Consider the following 27946-nt stretch of genomic DNA (forward strand, 5'->3'; position numbering starts at 1 on the left):
AAGAGATTATTTCTATTAGCAACCTCAAAAAAATTCATTGTAGAACGACATAGAAAAAATAAAAATAATCAAAACAGCAGAAGAAAACAGACATTTAATTATTACTTTCAAATAGGCAGTCGAGAAATTCAGGTCTGTAAAATCTTTTATTTGAGCACCTTATCAATCAGTCAAACCCCTGTAGACACAGCTCATTTGGAAAAGGACAGTATTTCAAATACACCTGATATACCTGCCCAAGGAAAATACATAAAATATAAGATACCTGAAGAAAATGTCAATTTTGTTAAGAAACACATAGAATCATTCCTTGCAGTAGAATCTCATTACTGTAGAGCTAATACACAACGACGGTACTTACAGTCATCTTTGAGTATTAAAAAAATGTATAATCTTTACTCCGAACTTTGTAATGAATCCAATAAATAACCAGTAAAAGAGTCTTTTTATCGGCAACTAGTTTGCAATGACTACAATATTTATTTTCATGTACCTAAGAAAGATCGTTGTGATCTATGTGAAGAGATCAAACTAAAACATAAGGAAGGTATATTATTGGAGGCTAAACAATCAACAGTGTATGATCAGCATATACAAGCAAAGAATGCGGCTCGTGAAGAAAAAACGAAAGATAGAGAAACTCACAATAATTTTTTGGTGTTTGACTTACAAAATGTCTTGAGCTGTCCTCATGCTGAAGTAAGTAACTTTTATTATAAAAGTAAGTTAAATGTTTACAATTTAACTGCAATATTATCCAAAACGAAACAAGTGTACTGTGCCTTGTGGAGTGAAGCTCTTATGGGTAGAAGTGGCAACGATATAGCAAGTGCATTGATCAAAATTCTAGAAGCTGTTTTTAGAGATCATCCCAATATGAAAACCATAGTATTGTGGAGTAATAGTTGTGTACCACAAAACAAAAATTCCCTGATGTCTGCAGCGATTGCGTCCTTTCTAAAAAATAATTCAAACATCGAATCCATAATAATGAAGTTTTCAACTCCAGGTCATTCGTGCAATCAAGAGATAGATGCAGTTCACAGCTGCATAGAGAGAGTTTTAAAAAAGCAGAGTATTATTCTCCGTTATCTCTTTTACGGTTGCTGTTAAAGGTGAGTTCTAGAAAGCCTTACAAGATAATGCAGTTGAAAGAAAACGATTTTAATTACTTCAAATCATATGCTCTGCAATATAACTACAAGATTATACCATTTACTCAAGTAGTTGCATTACAATTTTCACAATCCATATTTGAAATGGGATATAAAGTGAGTCACGCACATAGTGACTGGAAGAAAGTATCTATCCGCGATTTTCGGCCTACTAGAACTAACTGCGAAAAGAAAGAATTTATCAAGGAACCAAGTCGTTCATTAGTCACAAGATTACTTCCTCAAAACAAAGTTTAGGCCATCAAAACTATGTTTAAGTGGATGCCAGAAGTGGATAAAGCTTATTATACATCTATGCTCCCCAAAAACAATATGTAATAATGTATGGTGTCTATACCACGTAAACATAACTCTATAAACACATAGTTGTATGTGTTTTTTTGTTTTACAAAAATTTCGAGAAAAATATTGTTTTTCATATTCTTTGTCTTCTAAATGTAAATAAATACATCTATACTAGCAAACTTTAAAGCGATACAAAACTAGGTGTACCCGTTTCTCCGTTACAGTGAAGCATTTTTTGTTTTTCATTTTTCTCGAAACTTAGTTTACTGCACATACAACAGTATAATTCTGAGCTAACGATATATTATATTTTTGATCTCCATTCTCAACGTGTTTCCACTACTTGCAGAATGACGTGATATAATTTCTCATTTGCAAAAGTCGAAATTGTGACTAGCACGTAAATATGTATCGCTACAAAATCGAATGTAAGAAACTTTTCCATAGCGTACTGAGTATTTATCAAATAGACCTATTTTAGCGTTTTCCTCATATCCTAAAGTAGATAAGTTAATGGGAAGGTTGGTAACAGTTAAAACAGCGCATCTCAAATTGTTTCGTTCCTTTAAACATATTTTTTCGTATTATTTCTTGTTTAGTATTTTATTAATTATTTCTTTTCATATTTAGTTTTAATGTGGGGTGTCTTTACGTACGTTACCTAGGTCTGTCGTGTAGACGTCCATTAATATTCTTTAAAGATACTTAGAGACTATTTGGCTTGCACAGCTACATCAGGATTCATGTAACCAAGGTGAGAATAACACTTCAGTTTTTCTACATAACTCGCCATCCGAGTGTAAGAAGCAATTTACGAGATTTCATAGCCCCAGCGCACTGGAGAGGGAAAAGAAGAGTTCACCGTTAAAGAGAGCGTAAAATTATAATTTACACACAATATTCAAATAGTTGATAAATTTGTATTTAAATTATTTTATCATAAAATATAACAATATCACCATATATAAAATACATATTACTATAATAGCTACAATATAGTATACCTTTGTCTAAACCTATCTCAGAATTGTTGCTGCAATTAGCATTTACAAATGGATGAATCCAGAGGGTTACACGAAAGTCAATACTTTTTAGCATCTTCACCGTATTCTTGATGTTTGAAAATGTATTCTGTGAAAACTGCTCTGCACCATAACATCTCTAAAACCAATCATTCTTACATTTAAACAAAGCCTAAGATCTTGTTACCTTTTATATACATATGTGTGACTGATTGGGAGAAATTGATGTATTTTATGTGAAAATAGGATTGCACCAAGGCTCGCAGCATTTATTCTAATATTCCCTAGTGCTTATGTATGCTGATGATGTACTGTAGTAGGACTAAAAGAAATTTAGAACAACAACTGGACCAGTGAAAACAAACAAGCTCTTGATGAAAAAGGCGTAACTTAAAATGTTTATTCATACATAAGAGTTACTACAAATAAAATGATGATTTTGGTAAAATGAGCATGTTCAATGTCGAGAGGTCCATCACTAAATTCGAAGAAGGGGGATTGATATTAATAGAGCGAAACTTTTGGAGACATGAAATTACGGAATCTGATCTTATACAGTGTGTAAAAGCCAAATGGAATAAATTCATTATTTAGGTTACTGTACATATTTATAAAAAATCAAGAAACACGTCAAATTTAAATTATAACTTGACATTTTTTAACGTGAAAATGCAACCCTTACCTTCAACCCCCTTAGAATGACAGGTACAACCCCCCATTTTTAAAATAGGAAGTACATGCTTGTGATTATATCGTTTGAAAGGTCTTTTCATTCTCCATTCAAAAATGTTGCCGCTTTCAAGTTTATTAAGATTAATTAAGATAAAATAAATTCAAATCATGTGGTTACCGAAATTCGCTAAAATATACTCAAAACTTATTTCCCGTTTAGGTCTTGATAATGAGAAAGTGAAAAAAAACCATAGCAATGTGGTTTTTAGATGGTAACCATTAAAAAACTTTAAAGAATTTCCGTGCCAACGTTATTTTAACACGCATTAGTACATTGTTTTATTAAAGTTGTCAGTATTTTAATTTAAGTAAAAAGTTCATTCAATTAAATTCTGAAAAATGGTTAGATTGACGGAAATGCATAAAATAACAGTTTTACAAATGATTGGTTACGGAGATAACACCCGAACACAACAGGAAGTAACTCGCCTATTTCCTAATTTACCGCCTATATCCCAAGGAACAATAAGTAAAATAGAGAAGCAGTTTCGCGAGTTGGGTCATGTAAGGCAGATAAAAAAAGCAGCTGTCAATGCACTGAGTGATGAACTCAAATTAGATGTGTTGCTTGAGTTTCAGGAAAATCCACATACATCGAGTAGAGAGGCATCCACTACATTCAATGCTAGCCATACATCGATAGTAAACATATTAAAAGAAAATAAATTGCATCCCTATAAGATGATACCTACTCAGGAGCTTATGGGAGACGATTTTGATAGGAGAACTTTTTTTTGTGAGCAAATGATGGACATGTTGGTTAACAATATTATCCAATTAGAAGACGTTATGTTTTCTGATGAGTGTACTTTTTCACTTAACGGTCATGCTAATCGGCAAAATTGCCGCTACTGGGCCACGGAAAATCCTCACTGGATGAGAGAAGAACACACTCAATACCCTTAAAAGGTTAATGTTTGGGCAGGGATTGTAGGAAACAATATCATTGGTCCCTTTTTTATTGAGGGCAACTTAAATGGCAACAATTATTTGGCACTACTTCAAAATGATGTCATTCCAACGTTGGCAAATTTATATCCTGATTCAGGAAACCCTCAAGTTCCAGCGAATACGATATGGTTTCAGCAGGATGGAGCACCACCACATTACCAACTTAATGTCCGGCAGTACCTCGATACAATATTTCCCAATCGGTGGATAGGGAGGCGAGGATCGATTGAATGGCCAGCGCGATCACCTGATCTTACATTATTAGATTTTTTTTTGGGGATATGTGACCGGGCCATGTGTACAAAACTAAACCTTCTGATTTAAATGACTTAAAAGAACGAATAACGTTTGCGATTAGGTCGATCACGCCTGTTATTTTAAATAATGTTAGAAGACAGTTTTATTTGAGATTAGGATGTTGCCAAGACGTTCGCGGTGAACATTTTGAATATCTACTTCAATAACATTCATAGTTCTTTTTCGTGTTCTACATTTTATTACATTTTGCATTACATTTTGGTTTTTGATTGTATTGTAGCGAATTTCGGTAACCACATGATTTTAATTTATTTTATCTTAATTAATCTTAATAAACTTGAAAGCGACAACATTTTTGAATGGAGAATGAAAAGACCTTTCAAACGATATATCACAAGCCTATTTTAAAAATTGAGGGTTGTACCTGTCATTCTAAGGGGGTTGAAGGTAGGGGTTGCATTTTCACGTTAAAGAATGTCAAGTTATAATTTAAATTTAAAGTGTTTCGGGATTTTTTATAAATATGTACAGTAACCTAAATAATGAATTTATTCCATTTGGCTTTTACACACTGTATAAGGATAAGAACAAAGAGAATAATGATGTGTGTCAGATTGGGAATTATTAGCTTCGGTCGGAAGTCCATTCGCTGTCTAACTTTCATAGAATTATTTTTGTATGTTTTATGCGAAAGATTTAAGTGAGTGCTCTTTGCTTTTATAAACATATGTATTACAAAACTGGTATGTTAATAGAATAAAAGACAGTTAATTAGTATTTGATTCAATAACATAATCGGTACTATATGTAATGAATAACATTATCGGTATCGGTTATAAAAATATCTATGGTACAGATACATTTTATATTAGAATCAAAGATCTAATCCTATTATGGGGAAATTGGAAGTATCTTAAGAAAAGGTAAATGCCCGGGTCGTCCAAAACATTTTTCTGATAGAATAAGTGGAATATTAATAAAATTTTACAAGTGCAAAATATGTATATATATGTAGAATACCTCAGCCATCTAAGATTTGCAGACGACATTGTTCTGATAGCTAATAATCCTGCAGAACTAACAAAAACAAAAACTATGTACAAAGAGCTAGTAGATATCCAAGATGTAATAATAAACAACGCTGCACTTGAGACAGAGATGGAAAAAGAATAAAATGGATCAGACAGAAAACCAAGGTTATTGATGTAATCCATACAATTAAATCTTTAAAATGGCAGTAGGAATAAGGAAACAAGCCGGTGCAGCATGGCACAGAAAAGCAAATTTTAGACAATGGTGGGCAAATATGAAGGATGAATATGTAAGGGAGGCTACACCATAATCGGTAGAATATGCTGAGAATAATGATGATGATGATGATGATATCAACTAATCATAGAATATATTCTTAACATACCTCCCAATTGTCATCAATCTCTATCTGTCCTTTTTCGTATCCATGGTTCCGTATTTCTTTGGCAAACTTTAGTACCACAGAATCATTTATCTTTGTTTTATATTTTGCCCAAGTTGTCCATATGGGTTCGGCTACCATAGCTTCATTAGGATGGTCTACAAGAAAGGTATAACAGTAGATAATAACAATAGATGTAGCAGTAGTAATAACTAGCACGTACGAATAGTAAATATTGGAATTATATAAGAAAATAAAGACTTCTTAAAAGAATAATAATATATAATAACAATAATTTATTGATGTTTCTACATTGGTCCTGCAGTTCTTTTAATATCGTCGCTCCAGCACATTTGCGGTCTTTCTCGTGGTCTTTTGGCTTTATATGGCCGCCAATTCTCGATTTATTTATTCCATCTGCCATACTGAAGACGTTTGTTATGTCCAGCCCATTTTCTGATCTTCTCCATGTTTATTTTAGTGAATGTCTAGGTTTGAGGTCCATATTTGAGGTATATTTTTATTTTTAAGTACGTATGAGAGTCATTCGATTGCTGCTCATCCCATTTTTAAACGGCTGCTTATTTTGGTAGTCTAATTTTCTTTGCTTACCTTGACATTTTGACCCAGATATGTATATTCATCTACTTGTTTTATCTCTGTCCCTTGGATGTTTATCATAGGTTTGTCATCTTTGTTTGACATTAGTTTAGTTTTGCTAAAATTCATTTTCAGTCCTTTTTTTTAGATATTCCATGTGTAGCTTCTCAATCATCGTATTCAGTGCATTCCACGTGTCGGTTATTAGTACTACATCATCTGCGTATCTAAGATGGTTTAAGTATCTTCCCTTAATAGGGATTCTCTTATTTTTCCAGTCTTTTGACTTAAAGATGTCTTCTAGGGCAGCTGTAAATAATTTTGGAGATATTGTGTCTCCTTGTCTTACGCCTCGATTGATTTTGACCGGTCTTGTTTTGATTCCATTACCCAACGTCACTATCATTTCAGCTTGTTGCTCACAGTTCTACACTATCAAAAGCTTTTTCATAATCTATAAAAGCCATATATAATGGGAGATTATATTCGTTAGTCTTTTCTTTTAGGATTTTTAAAGTATATAGATGATCACAGGTGCTGTACCCTTATTTAAATCCGGCTTGTTCCACTGGTTCATATCCGTCAAATTTAATTGTTAACCTGTTTGTACTTCTTCTTCTTTCAGTGCCTATTCGTTCCGAATATTGGCAATCATTCTGGCTATAATTATTTTATTGACTGATGCTTTAAATAGATTCGTTGTTGTTGTGGAGAACCATTTCCTCAGGTTCTTCAACTGTTTGTACTAGTCTTTGTAAAAGTTTTGTAAAGTTGTGAAATAAGTGAAATTTGTCGATAATTTTTCAGGTCTTTGGTGTCTCCCTGTTTGCGTATTAGTATTGTAATAGCAGTATTCCATTGTTCGGGTATGTTGCCTTCGAATAGACATTAATTAAATAGTATTTTTAGATATGTGACGGCTTCTTCTCCACCTTCCTTCAGCATTTCTGCTAGGATTCTATCGCTTAAAGCTGCTTTATTTCATTTTATTTCTTTTACTGCTCTTTCGATTTGTTCGTGGCTTACCTCAGGCATCGCTTCTGAGTTGACATTTGTTATCTGCCTTTTCAAGTTCTACTTTGAGGAGTTAGGGGGATCGTTTCTGGAAAGATACAGATCGGCGTAGAACTTTTTTAAATTTGCTATATCAGATTTACTTTTTTCTAGTTGTCCTTGTTCATTTTTAATGGTTATTATGTTTTTCTTTCCCAGTTTCGGTATGGTGAGAGACTTCGGTTTTTATCTATGACTTGTTCTATACGGTCTTCTTGATGTTTATGTTTTCTTATTACTCGATTAAGTTCCTTAAATTCTTCAGTGTCTCTTTTGTTTTGTCTCAGAAGATCTTTTCTTTGCTTCAGCATGTTTTGTGATTCTGCACGTATTTTGGATTTTCGTTTTCTGTTAGCGGTTGCCACTTCTGAGCTTGCATTAAATAGTTCTTTTGTTATGACTTCATTGATTTCATTTAAGCTTAGTTTATCGAGATTTAATACTTTTGCGGGTATTAACTTGCTTTTATATTATTCTGTATTAGATTTTAGTTTATCTTTGTCTGTATTCCAGGTTTTTCTAAATTTTTTTGATATATAATAGGTAAAATAATAGATGATAAAACTCCAAGAGGACTAGCTATAGTCGACATTTGTTACAATTTTGACGAATCCAAACGCCTTCTTTGGGAAATATGATGACCACTGACCAAAAACTATTTGATAACCACGGAGTTATAAGTTTGTTCAAGCACATCACTAAAGAGTTCACCAAGATTCTTCATAGAACAATTTATTATAAGCTTGGGTCAAATAGATTACAGTTTTTCTTTTGGAAAGCACTTATTAGAACGAGAGAAGAAGTTTTCGCTCTTTAGGTGCTTATACAGCGGTGTAGAGACGTTACTAAGGTTGTTTTTTTTGGGGATTTTACAAACACGTTTGATAATGACTATCATGAACAACATGACGGTGATTTTGGCAATGTTGATCTTAACAGTAATTTAATATTAAGTGATTACGATGCAGTTAGTGAAATCGAAGCAGACGATGAAGAAGAACCTCAACCTGAACAATAACCTCATACTGAAGAACCACAACCTGAAGAAGAACGTGAGTAAGTTTTTTTACGGTAAAAATCGCTTAAGATGATCTAAGAAACCTTTACTTCGAAAGCAATCGGCACTTTATAACATAATATGTACTTATGTTATAAAGTGCGGATATATGTAAAATTTCACGGACTTCAAAATGTTCCGATAACTGAAACTTCCAATTCTGAAGATATCTGGAATCTTTTGTTTGATAACATGAAATTCTTGTAAGTGATTTAGCAATAGTCACAATTTAATCACACTAATTCACAATTTATAAATCAAATGATAAATTAAATTAATATCAGCTACAGACGGGTCAGATAAATGCAAACAGATTGGCGTTTCTCCTACGCAACATACAAGATCTCACCGCAGAATCACTACATTCATAACGTAGTTCATCAAACTCATATTTTTACGTACATTTAAAATTAGGAGAATTAATTGATAATAGGTTGCCAGTCAAAAAGTGGCCGCAAATATTTTAATTCAATTAATAGTTATTAGTTTTTGACATATATTTTATTTCATTCGCTTATTTTTTAAATAAAATACGCTGTTCATGGCGTATATGCATGTTTTTTATATTACATTAAAGCTATTTTTTTTAATATAATGATATAAGGCTACCTTAGAAAAAATTGTCGAAAATTAGGGTTTCCAGCTGTTAAAAACGCTAGGTATCGAAGATAAAGTTAAATAGAGTACAGGGCGCAACGACACTGGTTTGACAAGCGATAGTATGTATATTGGTATTATTTATCGACAAATCCTTTAAAAACTGACACAACTGACCCTTAAAGTCAGTAATTCGCATTTTAAACAGCTGGCAACCCCAATTTTCGACCATTTTTTCTCAAGCAAACTTATATTATCATATTAAGAAAAAAATTAGCTTCAATTTGATATAAAATAAGTGCATATTATACGTCATTAGTAGCGTATTTTATTTAAAAAATAAATGAACAAAATAAAATTTTTGTCAAAAATTAATTACTATTATTTGAATGAAAAAAATTCGCGGTTAATTTTTGACTGGAAACCTATTATCAAGGTATTCTCCTAATTTTAAATGATGCAAAAATTTGAGTTTAATGAACTGCGTTATGGACGTGTGATCCTGCAGGGGGATCTTAGGCTATTATGTGTTTGCGATTAAATTACCCTGACACAAAAATTAATAGACTAAAAACAGATATTTTTGCACACATTTCTGAAATTTTTATTCACATAATGGAAAACTGTATTCAACTGAAACGATAACTTAGGTATTAAATGTTTTTCCTTATCGTTCCCAGACCTTTCGTCTGTGACTACGTGACAATTTTTCCACGTGTGCCATTATGTTTTAATCGGCTTTTTTAGTAGCCTCGATGCCTCAATCTGTTGAACTAAATATATATGTAAAGGATATACAAATAATCTTTAAGTTCGCGAGGTGAAAACTATTAAGAGACCAAATCAGTCATTTGAATCTCATAAATTCTTCAAATTATTCTTCAAATTACTTTTATTAATTTTAGTCGCTTTTTTTTATTTGGCTTTACACGCCATTTTTGTTTCTTTTTTGTGCATTCTTGTTTCAGTTTTCCTTCATATTTACGTTTTATTTTAATTTTTGTTTTATTAATATTAGAGCTTTATTTATTTCCACATTCTGCCCAATATATTTCGTAATATTCCTTATTAAACATATGAACCATTAAAAAAACACTGAGGACCTTCAAGAACTACATCCATGGTCGCTGTTGTTTGCCAACGACGTCTTCTTCGCTAGTAACACCAGGCACGAATCGCAACAGCAAACTCAACCACGGAAGGTATGGCTCGACATCTATGGGTTGCGGCTAAATATCACAAAAACCGAATACATGCAATGTGGATCTCAAATCGATGGCACAATCAGCATTGACAATTTAAGTATAGTTCTGCCATTAGCAGTAATCAAAGCACATCCGCCGACACACGATCTCGCATTAACGTAATACAGCTAAAATGGCGTCAAAGGACTGAAGTAATATGCGATCTTCAAATGCCCGAGGCAAAAGTATACAAAACCGTTGGTTCTCTAATGGTACTATATGGAACAGAATGTTAACCAGTTACAGCAAAACAAGAACAAGCTATGCATCTCATGGAAATGAAGATGCTGCCATGGATGTTAGGCATATCCCGCCGGTATCGTGTCAAAAATGAAGATATCAGGGAAATAATGGTAGTTGCGCCAATTAGAAATAGGATGCGGAAAAATCTACAAGGCAGTATGAACATGTAGAGCGTGGCGATGAGAACTCGTAGAGAGGACTCATCAAAGCTGCAGATCCTGCAATAGTGTGAGACTAACGCTAGAAAGATGATGATTCGTACTTCACATATCTGTTTTGCTGTGTTCTATTATTATCTTTCTATATTCTAGTTTTTCTATTAAGTATACCGTTTTTCTCGTTAGTTCCTTAATCACTAACCTGTTACTGTAAGGGTTAACAGGAAGTATTTTATATTAGTCCAGATTTGGCACTTAGTGATTTTTATCTGTTTGGAAATCTGGATGGGTTTGTGATAGAAGAGTTTCATTTAGTTCTGTAATAATTATGTTCTAAATAGCTTTCTAGTGTACTTGGATTCATTTTTGATTTGGAATTTCATTTAAATTACTTGAAAATTTAACCAATAATAATATTGGAAAATAAAACGTTTTTGTAAAACAAAAATGTTTGTCTTATTTGTTTCATCACGTAGTTATCGTACAGTATTGATTTTATTCATAGTTCATTATAGATGCAAATAATGTAGTACGAACCTTTTGGTTTTCCTAGAAATTTATTTACGGCATGGAGATGAGCTTGTTTTACATCGTCTTTAAAAATAAGGTAATACTGAAGTACATTCTGAAACATTTGTTAAAAAATACTTTGTTAGATATTTATTTTAATAGTACAAAATACTTTTAAAATAATTTAAAGAATTTACACACGGGAACATTAAATATTAACATATTAACATATTTTTAAAATGTCAAAAATGTTGAATTTATAAACTTGTTTTGGAAACTGTTATAGATAAGATTTATGAATTACGTAATAACACGTAATGTACATTTTACATAAATTGGCTACGTTCCTTGAATGCTTTTTTTATTGTAGAAATAATATTACTATCTAGATGAACAATAAGTAACTTTTGGTAAATCATACTAAACTAAATTAAATGAATGCTGAATGTTATCCTATTCTAACTACTTAGAATAATCTAATAACTATGGCACTTTTTTTGCTCACTGTTAATAAAAGTAAGTTCTGCTTTTTAAAACCTCCTGCATTAGATTGTCAGGTTTTTGTCCTATTAAGTGGTCTGGTTTGGTTTGATTTATCTAAGAACTGGATTGTCACGATATTTGTATGATAGTAAATAGCCTTTCCCCATGACTTCTTGTACATTTTTAATTTCTTGTTCCACTCCAAGATCTGATAAAGGTCTTCGTTCCGAATGTACTAGGAAGCATCAGAGAACTTTGTTACATTGGCACAACCTCAGAATTGAATACCGTACGTCCATATAGGTTTTAAGGTTTGCTTGTAGAGAGGTAGCTTATTATGCATTGATAATTCTGAGTGGCTCCGAATTAGCCAGTACATTTTTTGTATCTAATACAAAGTTCCTCTTTTTTTTATTTAACAAGAATTTTCAGCGAAGCATCGTATTTAATGTAAGGCGTAAATATTTGGCCACAAGTCATATTTTTGTTTTTAAAAACGCTGATTTTCAGTATTGAAAATTTGCCTATTAAACGAGTAAAAAAATAAATAGAAAACCGAGAACAGAATTTTGGTGGTGGAGGTCTGGTTTGGAGGTGTACGTGGCGTCGTTTTCGTAGATAAAGCAGATCTTGTAAAGTCAGGAGACAGTGGATTTAATGCTGATAGGTACATTGTCTGTCATCGTAGATAGAGCAAATAATAATCTACCACACATACACCAAGTGGCGAATTTCCAAGTGGTAGACAGATTTGTATACTTGGGCTCCCTAATAACCAACAATGGCGATGGCTTCTCAGATATCAAGCTAAGCTACATACGCAGCTAAAACATGTACTCTTAAAAAAATCGATAGGAGTAAGAGCAAAGCCTTCGAAATGTAGGCCTATAGAAGAATTCTATGTCCTGGCCATATCATAGAACCAACCTGTCAATTGTGTAAGAGCTTTATATAAAAGACAGATCAATAAAAAAAAACCGAGCATACCTAATCTAGAGAAGATGGAAGTAAGGCCATGGGAAATAATAGCACAGGATCGGAATCAATGGAAGGCAATAGTAAACGAGGCAAAAACTCACGAAGAGTTGTAAAAGCCAATGATGATGATGATACCTAATCTACTTCGGCCATCTAGCTAGAAGAACGGAGACCATGGAACTATTGGTAGTACAAGAAAAGGTAGAAGGTCGAAGACCAAGAGGAAGGTTTCCAACATGATGGGCAGACCAAATAAAGACTCTGGTGGTAAAATCCTATGAAGTCATCCATATAGTACAGGATGGCAGCCAGTGTAGACAGCTGGCCAATAATATTTAGAGTTTTAGTCAAATTAAGGCAGACATCTAGTACAGTTTTTATTAAATCTTGCCCAAACACTTTCGCTCTTAGAGCATCTTCAGGGGCATGTCGTCAAAATTAGTCTATCCAGCAATATATGGTGAATGTCATAAACATTAATTAATACATTTACACAACAGGAGACAAAGGACAAACAGTTTAAAAATCATTATAAATTCAAAAAAGCTACAAATTGTGTGACATCAGGAGAGATAATGTCATTCTTGACATTCTATTAGAACTGTTTGTTCTTTTACTCGTGTTGTGTAAATGTATCAGTTAATGTTCTATGTTGAGATTGGCGATCTATATGGCAAATTTCTCCCTGTTCTGGTCTTGATGAATTAATTCATTTCCTCTTGTGTGGGTCAAATCTCTGATGTTTCGTAGCCAAGATTTTTCTTTTGTCCTATGCCCCTTTAACATTCAATTTTGCCTTCTAATATTACCTGGAGCTGCTCTAATACTCTATGGCGCATTATATGTCCTAGATAGGTGTCTTTCTAATTTTGTTAGTATTGACGAGATGAGGGCGTGTGTTCGTTGCTCTCAGTACTTCTTCATTCGTAGTTATTCTGGTCCAGCTTAATCTTAGCATTCGGCGGTACATCCACATTTCAAATGAATTTAATTTTTTGACGTCATACTGTTTTAATGTCCAGGCCTCACAGCCATATAATAATAGAGACCACACATAACACTTTAGTGTTCTCAATTTTACTGAGACTGATAGCTTGGGGTTACAGAGCATTTTACGCATATTTATGAAACCAGATCTTGCTACTTCAATGTCTTCAATCTTCAATTTCTTTTGAGTGGTCTAGTTGACTATTTAGTTCTCTGCCTAGGTATATGAAGCTTTGGAAACTCTGAAGGGTGATACCATTTATTTGTATGTTAGGTGTAACTTGTTCATGGAGGTTTTTCTGGAATACCAGAATTTTGCATTTGGATAAGTTAATGTCCAAGCCCAGCCTGTGACTTTCTTCTGATAATATGTTCATCAATATTTTTAGTTGGTCTTCTGCTTCTGCTAATACTACGGTGTCATCGGCACATTTTATATTGTTAATAATGGTTACATTGGCTTTGGCACCGTCGGGGCGATCTTCAAGAGAAGCTCTAATTATATGTTCGGCATATACATTAAATATTGGGGGTATGCTGAAAATTCCATGGACCGACCGCGTTAGAAATGAAGAAGTTTTAAGGCGTATGGATAGAGAACGTGAACTCACAGAAATTTAATAAGGAAAGCCTAAAATAGGGAAGACTTTGCAGAGGTCATCGCCAACCTTCGCTAAGAAGACGGCACCTAAAGAAGAAGAAGGGGATAAAATGCACCTTTAACGTACTCCTCGTTCTATGTTGATGTAATCGGTGTTTCCATTCTCTGTTCGAACGCATACTGTATGGTTCCAGTATGTATTACTTATGATAGCTATGTCGTGTCCGTCCAACCCTACTTCTTTTAGCACCTCAATCAATTTTCCTTGTTTGATGCGCTCGAAGGCCTTTCTATAATCGACAAAGCACACATATGCCTTTCTGTCATCAGTGTCAATCCCATAATTGCTTTTCTAGTGCATGTACCCTTTCTAAAACCATATTGAGAACGACTCAGGTAATTCGGTTATAAATTATTTGCATAAATATCTTAGAAGCATGACTCATTAGGGATACAGTTCGATCGTCTTCACATTTCCTTGCTTTTTGTTTTTTGGGAAGAGCTATATATGTGGATGTTAGCCAGTCATGCGGTATTATGCCATTCTTTTTCTTAGTGTGCTTGTTCGTTTCGAACGTTGGCGATCATTCTGGCTATGATGACTTTGTTTTTTGCTATACGAAATAGCTGTGTTGAGGTCTTTTTTTCCTCCCCAGGACTAGAGGGTGCCCTTACGTCATTCCTAAGAAAAACGTTGAATACTTATACCGGCAAACACTCGGTCCCCATCTGCGACAACCACCTAAGCTATCTACTTAAGTGTTGGCAGTCTTCTACCGCGTGTAGGTGCAGATTGTGGGTTTCCCCTCATTGAGATCAAGACCAAAAAGGCATTTCTTGATACTTTCCAGTACTTTTACTTAAAAACTTGGAATATTTGCTAGCTATATTTGGTTTTTGCGAAACGTTTTTTGGCAACTGATACGAAGGCAATTAGTAATTCGTAAATATTGTCTAATGGACTTGTCCAATATAATATTTTATGTTATGCCCATATAACTAATTTTATTATATTATGAGTGAGGTTGTCTACAAACTACTGATCTTATTACTTGCAAATTTTTGTCGAAATGTATCAGTTCTTATTTTTTTACTTATAAGTACTTACCCTTGTTCTATTAAAGTACGCATGGAATGGATTACGGATATATGATTTGAAGCAAATGCTATCATTTCTCATATTATTTTGATCAACATAGAGTGGAACATCGTCGTTTAAGAAAATATATGAGCCTTTAGAATTTAACCAGTACCTTTCGGCATATGGGATGCCTTCACGGTTGTTGAGAACATATGGAGAAGATCCATCAATTTTATTCGTCTGTATTGGCCAAATTAAAGAGAATATTGTTGGTCCTCCATACCTAAAGATACAAAAAAATGTTTATCAAGAGGTGACAATTATAATTTTACAAAATGTTTAACAATAAAAAACATTTTTAACAAAGGTATCTATTAGGTCGAAACAGCTGGTAGCTGTTTTGACCTAATGATGGTTGTTAGGAAATAACTACGGCAGCAGATAGTAAAATGTTGAATATGGTCAAAGCTCTTGCATGGAATTGAAATATGGACTCTGAACCTAGCCATTAGACATGTGTGTTCACAAAAGATTGCTAAGTACGGCTATCATGGATGAAAAAACGATCAAACGTAGAGATCTAACAAAGAGAATACATTATTAGGGGACTCTTAACAACCATTAAATATTGAAACATTTCCTATCTAGGTCACAATCTTTGAGGTAACCAGTACCGTATCTTACAACTGATAATAAAGGACGATATAGAAAGATAAAGAGGAGTTGATAGAAAACACGGATCATGGCTCAATAAGATTTGCGACTAGATACGCAATGTCGAATAACTCTTTACACTTCAGTAAGATCGAAAAAAAATTGCCAGCATAATTATCAACGCTAGGGAGATTTGACAAAGTGTATAGAGTGTTTAAGTGTATAAGTAGTTTAAATATCCCATTAAATAAGACCATATTATAGTAGAGTGAAAAAATATTAAATTTAAAAAATGAAAATAAATACTACATACTTTTCCAAACATTCTCCCGCTCCAAAAACGAATATTTTTAAGAAAAGCTGAAAGTACAAGTATAAAAATAGACATGCAAGATCGATGTAATAATAAATAATTAAGTAAGAATGAAATATGGATTGGCAAATATGCGGCGGTTATATTTTGACCACAGGACATTGTTGGATGCCATATGAAGCTGTGCTCAGATTAACAACGCGTACAATGCCATCAGTTAAAAAAAATAGCGTCAAATCAGTAGAATTTTTCGACCTACTACAATAGGAAGGCTCTATCAATCATAATACTGTTGGCCTCTTTTCCTATAAGAATTCCATGGGGTGCGAAAAAACAAGAAGAAGAACAGCGTCGAAATCTCGGCGTGGTGTCGCATTTCAGAAAAGAGCCTTCGACGACAGCCGATGAGTAATGATATTTTGACGAGCTTCACGGTGGAAAATGCCAGTTTGTGAATCAGACCAAACATCGGAATATCGGAAGAAGAACCATTTGACAGACGACGTGACTAGCAATATGGCTGCCAAGTGTTCAAATCTTGTCGAGTCAGAACGAGCATGAAAATTGAACGAGACTCGTTGACAAAAGTGACTAGATAAGTCAGCAGTATAGCTACCAAGAGCTCGGATCTTGCGATAGATGGGTCGATATCAGTTGATGCATGTGTTTAATATAATCGCCAATTTGTAGGTAGAAAATATAGCTTAAGGCAGCGCAATCGCCGAGTCAGATCAAACATCGGAAGATCGGAAGAAGAACCCTTTGACAGATGTGACTAGATCAGCCAGCAATATGGCTGTCAAGGGCTCCAATCTTGTCGAATCAGAACGAGCATGAAAATTGGGGGAGACTCGTTGACAAAAGTGAATAGATCAGTCAGCAGTATAGCTCCCAAGAGCTCCGATCTTGCGATAGATTGTCTTGTATAGGAATAACACCAGAAATGTAACACATAAAAGTAGAAAGCTCAGTTGTATCTGTTCAGATGTCTCATCATCCCAGGATACATTGAAGTACCACAGGGATTGTAGAAGACTTTTGACTAAAAAAAGGACATAGAAAAATAAAAACAAGAGGATAGAAAAAAAATACGACTGATTTACGAACGAATACTCCGCTTTGTATAAGGTTTGTCAAAGGGACGAGAAGAATAAGAAATGAAGTCAGTCGTAGGTTCCCTTTTTAGGTCTGGCACCGTAACAATGGAAGGTTTCTCTTTGTCAACAAACAACATGTCAAAATGTATGAGCCAAAGCCTTGAGAATAAACGAAGATGGCTTTTTGGTTTAAAACAAAATCAATTGCAAACAAGTGAGAATATCGATAACGAAAAATAAGTAGAGATAGATATAGTAACAAAGGAAATCAAAAGAAATGTGTTTAAATTAACACGAAAGACGTACAGAATGACTTGGAAAGTATGATAAAAGTAGAATAAAAGTAATTAATAATAAAAATATTATGAAAATAACTACTACATAATGAAAGTATACTACATAATTTCCCAAACAGATTGTCACCAACCAAAAAGCAATACTGTTTGTCCTCGCTCTAAAGATATAGAAACAATGAGACACTGAAATTTTTGCAAAAGAACTATATTCCAGAAACATGTATTATTTATTTGCAGTTCTTGCAATAAAAAATAAGTTTTATTTATTTTAACTAATTATTTACTTACATACATATATTACATATAGCCCAGTCTGGTTATACAAAAATCATCGATTTCACGGCAAAATGTTTCGCAGATATCTGAAGCTTTTAAGACATAGGTGGGGGTTACTAAATGACGAATAGATAAAAAGATACTCCTATTTTTACCTTGCGTGTTTTTTAAACAATAATTTATGGTCAGAATTTGATTTTTTATCTATAAGTTTTTTTCCTTATAATTTAAATAAACAATATTTATACCATTTTTTTATATCAAGAATATCTGTATTTTCCCGCTCTTTCAATTAAAATTGATAAATAATTTACGGAGATATTTGCAAAAAAGCAATTTTTTTGCACTAATTTATAAATTTAATTAATTTTTTAATTAACGAAATAAAATGTTATTAATACATTCCAACATTGAGGAATTACAGTCCTTTAAATTTGTGCGAAATTTCCCCCCGATCGGTCAAATAGTTTAAAAGTTATTCAATTTGTTTATCCCTGGGACTAATTATTTAAACCATTGAACTTGCCCTATGAATGATGCTAGATACATTTAACAAAAATTTCATAGGATTCTTTAAGACTTATTCTATCTCAGAAGTTAAATGAATATTGAGTTTTCGTCGAAATTATTTATAAAATAAACGTTTGAAAAAGGGGTATGTTTTTTACTTATAAACAATTGTAATAACTTCTATATTTTTCAAGCTACAGACTTGTACGTACAACCATTAGATAGCTGGTAAAAAAACTCACATTTAACAAAAAAATAAACCTTCTATGAACAATAGGAACGAAGTTAGCGAGAATTTTTTTGTTAATTATATCTCCATTGTTTATAAACATTAAGAAGTAAAATTTGCACAAATTTTGAATGAAAATCTAAACTTTATATTGAATTTTATAGCTATAAAATTCATTTAATTTTTCGAAACTTAAAACCTTTCGAAACGAAGTTACTTTCGAAAGATCGACATAGGAAAGTGGAGGGGAAACTGTTTTAGCTCCTCGCTGCAAAATTTAATATTATGGTTACGGATTTATCATTCAAAAGCTTCAACAGTTCTGTAGGAATTTCATCAGGTCCATTTGCTTTTCCGTTTAGCGTTTCTTATTGCGTATTCTACTTCTTCTTTCAATATGTCTGGCCCAGTTGCATTGATTATCTGACTTAAGTTGTTTCTATCGTATTCAAATAATTCATTCAGGTATTCTGTCCATATTTTTATTTTATTCTCTAGATCTACAATAAGATTTCCATCTTTGTCTTCCTGTTATCTCTTTTACTTTTTTGTGCATATTGAACGCATCGTACTTTTTCTCATAGATTTCCATTTCTTCACATTGTTCTTTAATCCACTCCTCTTTGGCTTCTTTTATTCTCTTTTTTGTGTTAATTTATTTCTTTGTATTTTTCTGGGTAATTTTTTATCTTTCTTGTTTGTTCCATCAAGTCTAGTATATCTTGTGTCATCCACCCCTTATTCTTTGTTGTTGTTTTTGTAAGATGTTTCTTTCCTGCTGTTTGTATAGCTGTATTTATGTACTTTAATTTTTGGTAAACGTTGTTTGTATCCTTAATTTGTTGCTGCACTGAACGGAGGTTTTCATTTATTTCTTCTCCTGTTTCTTGTCGTATATTTTTGTTCCTAAGTTTATTTAAATCTAGTGCCTTTCTGTGTGGTCTTCTAATCTTTTTTGGTCTCGCCTCTATCACAGTAACTACCGGGTTATGATCTGAGCCTATATCAGCTCCTGCGTACGTCTTAGTACATTTAACAGCATTATGATACCTCCTTGATATCATAAAGTAGTCTATTTGATTTCTCACTATTTTTTCTTTGGTATGTTGTGGAGATGTCCATGTATATAACCGTCGAGGAGGTAATTTGAAAAAGGTATTTGTTATTACGAAGTCTTCACTTTGGCAAAATTGAATCAATCGATCTCCTCTGTCATTTTTGTTTCCAAGCCCATATTTTTCTACTTGTTCTCCTACCTTAACTTGACCCACCTTGGCATTAAGATCGCCAATTAATATGTTAATGTATGGAAAGACTGAGTTAATAAGTGAAGACAAACAACCTGCAACAAAAAGGTTCAGACCTGACAGTGAAGTCGAATAAATGATCCAAATTTTAACTTTTAAACCAATGTATGTAAAGAAAATAAAAAAAGTAAAGTTCAATAAACATTGCAAAATTTAATAAGGCAAGTGATGAAAAAATTGACTTATTTTATCAAAGCAGTAAAGCAGATTAGGTTAATATTGTATATCATATTTGTAAGAAAAATAGAATAAAAATCAATATTGTTAATTATAAAAATACAAACAATTATAATTAATATAAGGAATATAATAATATAATGTGTAAAAAATTACCTGAAATTTAATTTATAAAATATATAAGTATTAATATATCATTGATATAAAATGAAAAAACATATATGTTGATTTTCCGGGATTTTCCGAGATTTATGGGGGGTAAAAATTATGTCATTATTATTAATACTGCGACAGACTATTCGAGCAAATAAAAAAAAAAGTAAGTATTTAGGATGAATTTCAAATGGACTCAATTTTTCCGAGTTTTCCCATATTTTCCGGCCAGTGAAAACTATGTAGTTATTTATATTTCGACAAGCTACCCCAGAATAAAAAAAAGAGGCTTGCAGCTGCAAAGGAAGCCGAGATAATGTATATTTTTCCTACGTGTTGCAATTTGAAGTTCCGATGCCGAAAAAAAACCGGAGCTGAAACAGATATCCTCTCCACTTTCCTATGTCGATCTTTCGAAAGTACCGTCGTTTCGAAAAATTAGATAAATTTTATAGTTATAAGTTTCAATATAAAGTTTAGATTTTCATTCAAAATTTGTGCAAATTTTACTTCTTAATGTTTATAAACAATGGAGATATGATTTTTTTAAAAATAGTCACCACCTTCGTTCCTATTGGTCATAGAAGATTTTTTATTTTTTAATGTGAGCTTTTTTACCAGCTATCCAATGGGTGTACGTACAAGTCTGTAGCTTGAAAAATATAGAAGTTATTACAATTGTTTATAAGTAAAAAACATACCCCTTTTTCAAACGTTTATTTTGTAAATAATTTCGATGAAAACTCAATATGCATTTAACTTCTGAGATAGTCTAAGTCTTAAAGAATCCTATGAAATTTGCTGAATGTCTCTAGCATCATGCATAGGGCAAGCTCAATATTTTAAATAATTAGCCTCAGGGATAAACAAATTAAATAACTTATAAAATATTTGACTGATCGGGGGGAAATTACGCACAAATCTAAAATATGGTAATTCCTTGATGTTTAAATGTATTAATAGCATTTTGTTTTGTTAATAAAAAAATTAATAAAATTTATAAATTAGTGCAAAAAAACTGCTTTTTTGCAAATATCTCTGTAAATTATTTATCAATTTTCTTTAAAAAAACGGGAAAATAAAGACATTCTTGACATAAAAAAATGACATAAATATTGTTTATTTAAAATATAAGGGAAAAAATTTATAGACAAAAAATCAAATTGTGACCATAAATTATTGCTTAAAAAAAACGCAAGGTAAAACTAGGAGTATCTTTTCATCTATTCATCATCTAGTATCCCCCACCTATGTCTTAAAAGCTTCAGATATCTGCGAAACATTTTTCCACCTTTTTTTTTAAAAAGACTGGTCTAATACTTAATTTTATTATTTCCAAAAAGTTAATTAGTGACATCACTACTGAATTTTTAAAATATTTGAGTTTCTTGTGGAATGACCAATTTGTTTCTTTAAAAGTACGGTTAATATAAGATTTACCTACAAAATACTAATAACTAATTACCATTGAACGCCTTCAGTAAGGTCGTAACAGTCTTGGAAAGCTCTTCGTGTGTTAAACGTTTTCCACTTCAGTCTAAATCCATCTGAAATAGGTTCAACACTAAAATTGAAGTCGTTAATTACACAATCTGGTTTACCAATACAGTCCACATGGGAAAAGTTAATACCGTGACCTAAGTTGCCTTCCAACTTCTTTATTTTGCCTTAAAGATAAAGAAGAATATTATTTATATATAAATAAAGAGTTTTGGTTTTTTATTTTAATGTGTTACATCAGGAAGAGATCAATAAAAAAAGCGATAAGAATTTTGTTTATTTATTGTAAATTATATACTCTAGTTTCATATTAGAAATACAGTTAAAAATATATACAAAAAACTCTTAAATATTAGGGAAATCTTCAAGAAAGATTCGAATGAGTATCAATTGTTTCCAAAGAGAAGAAATTATAATTAGCTACCATATATTATCTATTTGTTATCTTAAATATGAATCTTATATGTAAATCTTAAATAATAATATTACCCTAAATTTGGAATTAACTTCATTTTGTTACACCAATGAACCTTAACGACATTATAAAGAATCATAAGAACTACTTTGACATGTCAGCACATGTATTCTGGTAAAACAGAACCTCACATGTGAATATTCCAGCAATCAAAAATTTAATTATTGCCGACAACTCAAAGAATTAATTCTTTTTAATGTAGTTGCCTTCGTTTCTTCGGTCAGCCTTGGGTACACCTTTATGTTTCAAGTTCAAAGCTACCATACATTTCCAACGATAACTTTTTTCACCTAGTAACAAAAAAACCACTATGTTGTTACCAGCAATGTTTTTTTAACATCCTAACTCTACAATTCTAAGTTACGGTAAGATCTTCAGTGTTTTTTAAATAGATAATATATGGTAGCTAATTATATTGTCTTCTCTTTCAGCCCTAAAGAAGCCAAATTAATTCTCTTTGGCGAAAACGTTCGGCGAAATATTGATACTCATTAGAGTGTTTCTTGCAGATTTCCCCAATATTTAAAAGTTTACTATATATATGTATATATATATATATAATATATATATATATATATATATATATATATATATATATATATATATATATATATATATATATGTATATATATGTATATCTGAAAATGTATGTAAAGAAAAATTAATCGAGAAAAAGAAGAACACGCAAAAATTTGTAAAATCATGTTATAGTTATAGCATATTTAGATATACGGTTTAATTTTATTGTGTTGTGAAGTTATATTGTTTTTTGAAGAAAAGAGACTTTTTCTATTTTAGATTTACGGTAAATTTCGGACTTTTCAAATTAGGATAGGTATTTAAGATTAGCTTAACTAAACAAAATGTTATATTGAACTATCAAATCTACCTACATTTTTTCAAGGATTAATTTCGGTTACCACGAAATAAGTCATGAAGGGAATTAGTACAAAGTAGAAAGTTGTACACAAGTATGAAAATTGGAAAGTGTTGGCGTTTGGAGAATTGAGTCGAGGATGTTGATTGGTCAACAGAAAATTATGGAAGGAATTGAGAGACTGGAATGATTTTTGAAGCTGAAAAAGGGATGATCTGCTTTTGGACGGCAAGTGAGGAAAGATAAAATCGACAAGTCTGTGGTTTTTTTTAAGTTGAAAGAAAAGTATAGATTTTGGGAAATAGTAGTGTCAGTAAATTTTGAAAGCTGAATTGCCGGATGCAAAATTTGTAAGTACAAACAGATTATTATTCCCGGAGAGATTCGTAGTTAAGCAGATAGGGGCAATCCCAAAAGGAGATAGAAACGTGAGTCAAGACGTTCTTTTGATCGACAGGACTGTTTTTATAAGCAGAACCAGGGAAGGAGTTTTTGTTGATTCAAGTGAATCATTTTGATATAGTGCAGAGAAAAATCTATTGAGACGAGACAATAGATTGGATTCATTTTTCCTATTGTAATTTTATATGTGAAAGCTATATAATTTGGGAACATTTATTTCTAAGCGATTTGATTAATTGCGTAAACAGTTTTAATAGGTTTATTTTACTATTATATTTTTATTGTATTGCACAAATTTGAGTTTTTTTATTTTGTTCCTTTCAGTCCTTTTCTTATTGAACACTATTGAGGATAAAGTTATTTTTTAAACTCAAATAGGAACCCTGAGATAAGAAAACATAATTATGAATTAGGATATTGGCGTCGTTAATAAAATTTATTCACATATTCGTAATAAAATTTATTAAATGAAATTTTTTTTGTTTTAATTAGCTTATTGGATCATAATTAATTTAATTATTGTTTTATCATATTTGAAAATTATAACATCATATTAATATATATATATATATATATATATATATATATATATATATATATATATTTAAAATGTTTTGTATTTCCATGTATTGCCACACCATAAGTATGTATTAATCGTATAAGGCCTGTATAAGCAAAAACTTCAAAACTTGCAGTGAATGTAAACTTTTAGTGTAATTAATTTATTTTAATTTGTTTTTATTAACTTACCATCGTAAGCAGCAAAATTGATCCCAGTTGAGTTTGGCTCGAGTTGCAAGGTGATGTTGCCATTTTTAACTATGATTCCACTGTTACTATGAAGTGTTGCCAAAAATATTAAAAAAGTAAAAACTGAAATTAAATACAATAATGTAACATTGTTTGAAATAATTTCATCCGAACTAAAAGCTAATGGGAGTTGCTACACGATCTAGAAATCTAATCCTAATTACTAGACTTAGGCTAATATGCAAATTGCATATTTTGCATATAATGCATAAAAAATGCAAAAATGTCAAATTTTGCATATTTTTATAAAAGTGAGCATAAAGTGCATATAATTTAAAAATTTGGTGTTAACTATATATTTTTATATTCAAATCTACAGATAGCATGAAAATGCCAATATTTAATTTTGTTTTATAATTACTTGGTATTCAACTTCTTGGTATAGTAACTAATAAAAGAGAGCGGCTTATAGTTTTGTCACGTTTTGTCCTGGAATTATGGGTTTGTGTTTGCCAGTTTATGTCTCTAGGTAAAAATTTTGATTTTGACGGTCAGTTTCACTTGGTTTCACTTTTTTTTTGTGAAATTGGAGGCGTAAACAACGTGTATTTCTAATTGTAAATAATTATTGTGCTTTGAAAATGCCGAAAATAAGCAAAGTTTCAACTTGGATAAAACCTTACAAGAGCTATCTATGGATATGGATAAAGTTTATTGCTCATGTTGTGGCAAAATCGTAAGTACATACGTATTTTTTTTATTTTATTTTAAAAATGTACACGGTGGTATAAACAAAGATTTTAAAATTGGAGATTATATTTAAGAAAAGTACCGACACAAGGCTAGTTCGCAATAAATCGATGTTTTTTTTTTTCAAGTATTTTTTAAACTCCTTGCAATAAAAAATAGGATACCTATCTAAAATTCAAATCATTCAATAATCTACTGAAAGGTCGCTAACATTTTCTTTCTAACAATAGCATAGTTTGCTTAATTTTTGCTAAAAACAAAAACATATCATATTGGACTTAATTAATTAAGTGCTTTTAATTTATGCTCACAGTATTTTTTCTTTAAATGTAAACAGAAAAGACCAAGAGCCTCTTGTAACTATATGGGGGTTCTTCCTACTTGCACAGTCATTTCTTGACATTTTCGAGATTACTACCCCGATTTTTATTTGATTTAATTTAAATATTTTAATTGTTATGCAAAAACGGTTCATTTTTAGTTTATTCCTACAATCTTAGAACTTAAAAATGGGTACAACTATAGAATATTTAAATCCTTTTTTAAATTTCATCTGAAAAAAAAATTTCAAATAGATCAGCATGTCAGAACCGCGAAATATTTAGCTAAAAAAGTAAAAACTACATCCGGTGAAAAATATCAACCTTCAGTGTCCAAGTGCTTTCAGTCAAATTCCAAAAAACAAACCGAACAAAAAACTTTTAACGAAGACTTGTGTCGTGCATTGGTATCTTCTAATATACCGCTTTCAAGATTATCTAATGAAAACTTTAGTTCTTAAAAAAAAAAAAATATTGTAAACAAAACATTTCCAGTGAACGTACACTAAAGAAAAATAATGTCAATTTGTTATACTCCTCTGTTATCCACAACATAAAAGCCGAAATAAGTAATAATTACTTTTACATATATGTGGACGAGACCACTGATCATCAGAAAGATACATTGTGCACTTTTTGATTTGTGTACTTAGCAATGAAACCTTTTTAAAATCGTATTTAATTTACTGTAAGCAAGTGGAAAAAATCAACGTTCTAACAATATCACGGTTTCTTATGTTTTTTAAATATTAAACATATAAAATCAGAATTTGGTGTTTATTGAAAGTAAACTAAATGCACGACCAAATACTTACCATATCGAGATAGTATTATGAGGTTTTTTTCCTGATTTTTCCCTCATAATTTACTATGGAATCACTAGCAGGAGATTTTTACTATCATCATGGCATGTGTTTGTCTTTTTAAAGACGAATTACAAGCTATGATTTTTTCTGACGGATATTCTCTTCTCAAGTTAAAGTTGATTTCATGTAATCGAATGAACTATCTTACAAGTAAAGTCGTCCCAGGAACGGAACTCAACAATATTGGCAATATCATTTTAAAGTTGTCTACTTTAAAATCTATAATGTATGTCTGAGTTGTCAATATAAATGAGTCAGATAAAATTAAATTATTAGAAGGATCTTTCACCAAGTAACAAAAAAACAAAATATGTTTAATGTACTAATGTTTGTATTTTTAGAACGATTTCCGAAGTGGAAATTGAAACCTCAATAAACTTACTGTAACCTTTAATTGTGTCTTATTCCCATTTAAATAGTAATTACTTTAAAATGATACAAGAAAATAGCTTCAGAATAATATTAAGAAATTTTGTAAGGCTCAAAAAATGAACTTGTTAGTGACGTCTAAGTGATTTTAAGGCATCAAATGGTGGCCTTTAAGACAATATTTGGCGAATCCGCTGATATTAATGTCAAAACGTGTATTTTTTTAACGAAAAGCTGATTGAAAAGTATTGAAATTAAAAATTGATGTATTACATTTTCCGAACGCTTCCTATACATTTAATTTTTGTAACTATTTTTTAGGTTATGTATAAAGCACCAAATATCTAAAAGATTTACTGTTTATTAATCCAATTAGCAAAGATAACTTAAACAGAAACAATTTTTAACAAGTTAACATTGAAATTTGCGCTAAAAATAATACCCGAATAAAAATATATAACCATCTACTTGATATTTGAATACTATTGTTATTCTATGATAAGGCAATATTTTGCTTACATTTATGGTATCCCTTCGACATCACTAATAGATTAATAGGTAAACTGTTATGTCAACTAAATTGTCCATTTAACCGAGTACCGCAACTATGTTTTGGTAGATAAAATGGGAAAACAAAATAATTATGTCATCATTCTTAACATTCTCGAAATGATAAATCGAACACTTCGAGTCGACTTCAGTCAATAATAAAAACGATAACGTTTAAAGTGTTTGTAAATATTTTTTGTCGATATTAGAATAAAATAATTAGCGTTGATGCATATTGGAAACTAAACAATACACAATACAATAACAATGGGTAAGTTAAATGCATCAATAAAAATAATATAATCATTTCCCTAATGTAAACATTTCACAATACGTGTATGATTACCAACCGATAAATGATAGAGTTATAAAAATAACCTTACTAACATCACCAAACAAAATGCATATTCTTTAAGTCTATATGCCAACCTCAGACGCGTTAGACAATGAAGTGGAAGACGTATACTCCGTTATTGAAGACACAATAAGAAATATTCCATCTAAAGAACCACTCATAATCATGGGCGATTTTAACGCCCATGATAGTAGGAGAAACGAGAAATGATAACATCCAAAATGTAGGAAACTATGGGTTGGGTATTAGAAACAGCCGAGGCGAACGTTTAATAGATTTTGCAATCGAAAAC

The 27946-nt window shown here is 31.6% G+C and overlaps 1 protein-coding gene across 2 annotated transcripts in view; it reads right to left on the reverse strand.

Moving 5' to 3' along the window:
* The window catches only part of LOC140432802 (myogenesis-regulating glycosidase-like), a 56682-nt gene extending 29133 nt beyond the window's left edge, over positions 1 to 27549 (reverse strand). The window contains exons 1-7 of one of the 2 annotated variants that reach the window (XM_072520919.1): positions 27270 to 27549; positions 24446 to 24568; positions 21907 to 22108; positions 15457 to 15712; positions 11327 to 11414; positions 5841 to 5995; positions 2465 to 2621 (exon numbers count right to left, since the gene is read on the reverse strand). In XM_072520919.1, coding sequence (XP_072377020.1) covers positions 2465 to 2621; positions 5841 to 5995; positions 11327 to 11414; positions 15457 to 15712; positions 21907 to 22108; positions 24446 to 24568; positions 27270 to 27291 — 1003 coding nt within the window. In that variant the 5' untranslated portion in view covers positions 27292 to 27549. The remainder of the gene's footprint in view (positions 1 to 2464; positions 2622 to 5840; positions 5996 to 11326; positions 11415 to 15456; positions 15713 to 21906; positions 22109 to 24445; positions 24569 to 27269) is intronic. The other variant, XM_072520920.1, reaches the window with a different exon arrangement.
* Between the last annotated feature and the right edge of the window lie 397 nt (positions 27550 to 27946).

This window comes from Diabrotica undecimpunctata, chromosome 1, assembly GCF_040954645.1.
Source record: "Diabrotica undecimpunctata isolate CICGRU chromosome 1, icDiaUnde3, whole genome shotgun sequence".
Classification (NCBI taxonomy): domain Eukaryota; kingdom Metazoa; phylum Arthropoda; class Insecta; order Coleoptera; family Chrysomelidae; genus Diabrotica; species Diabrotica undecimpunctata.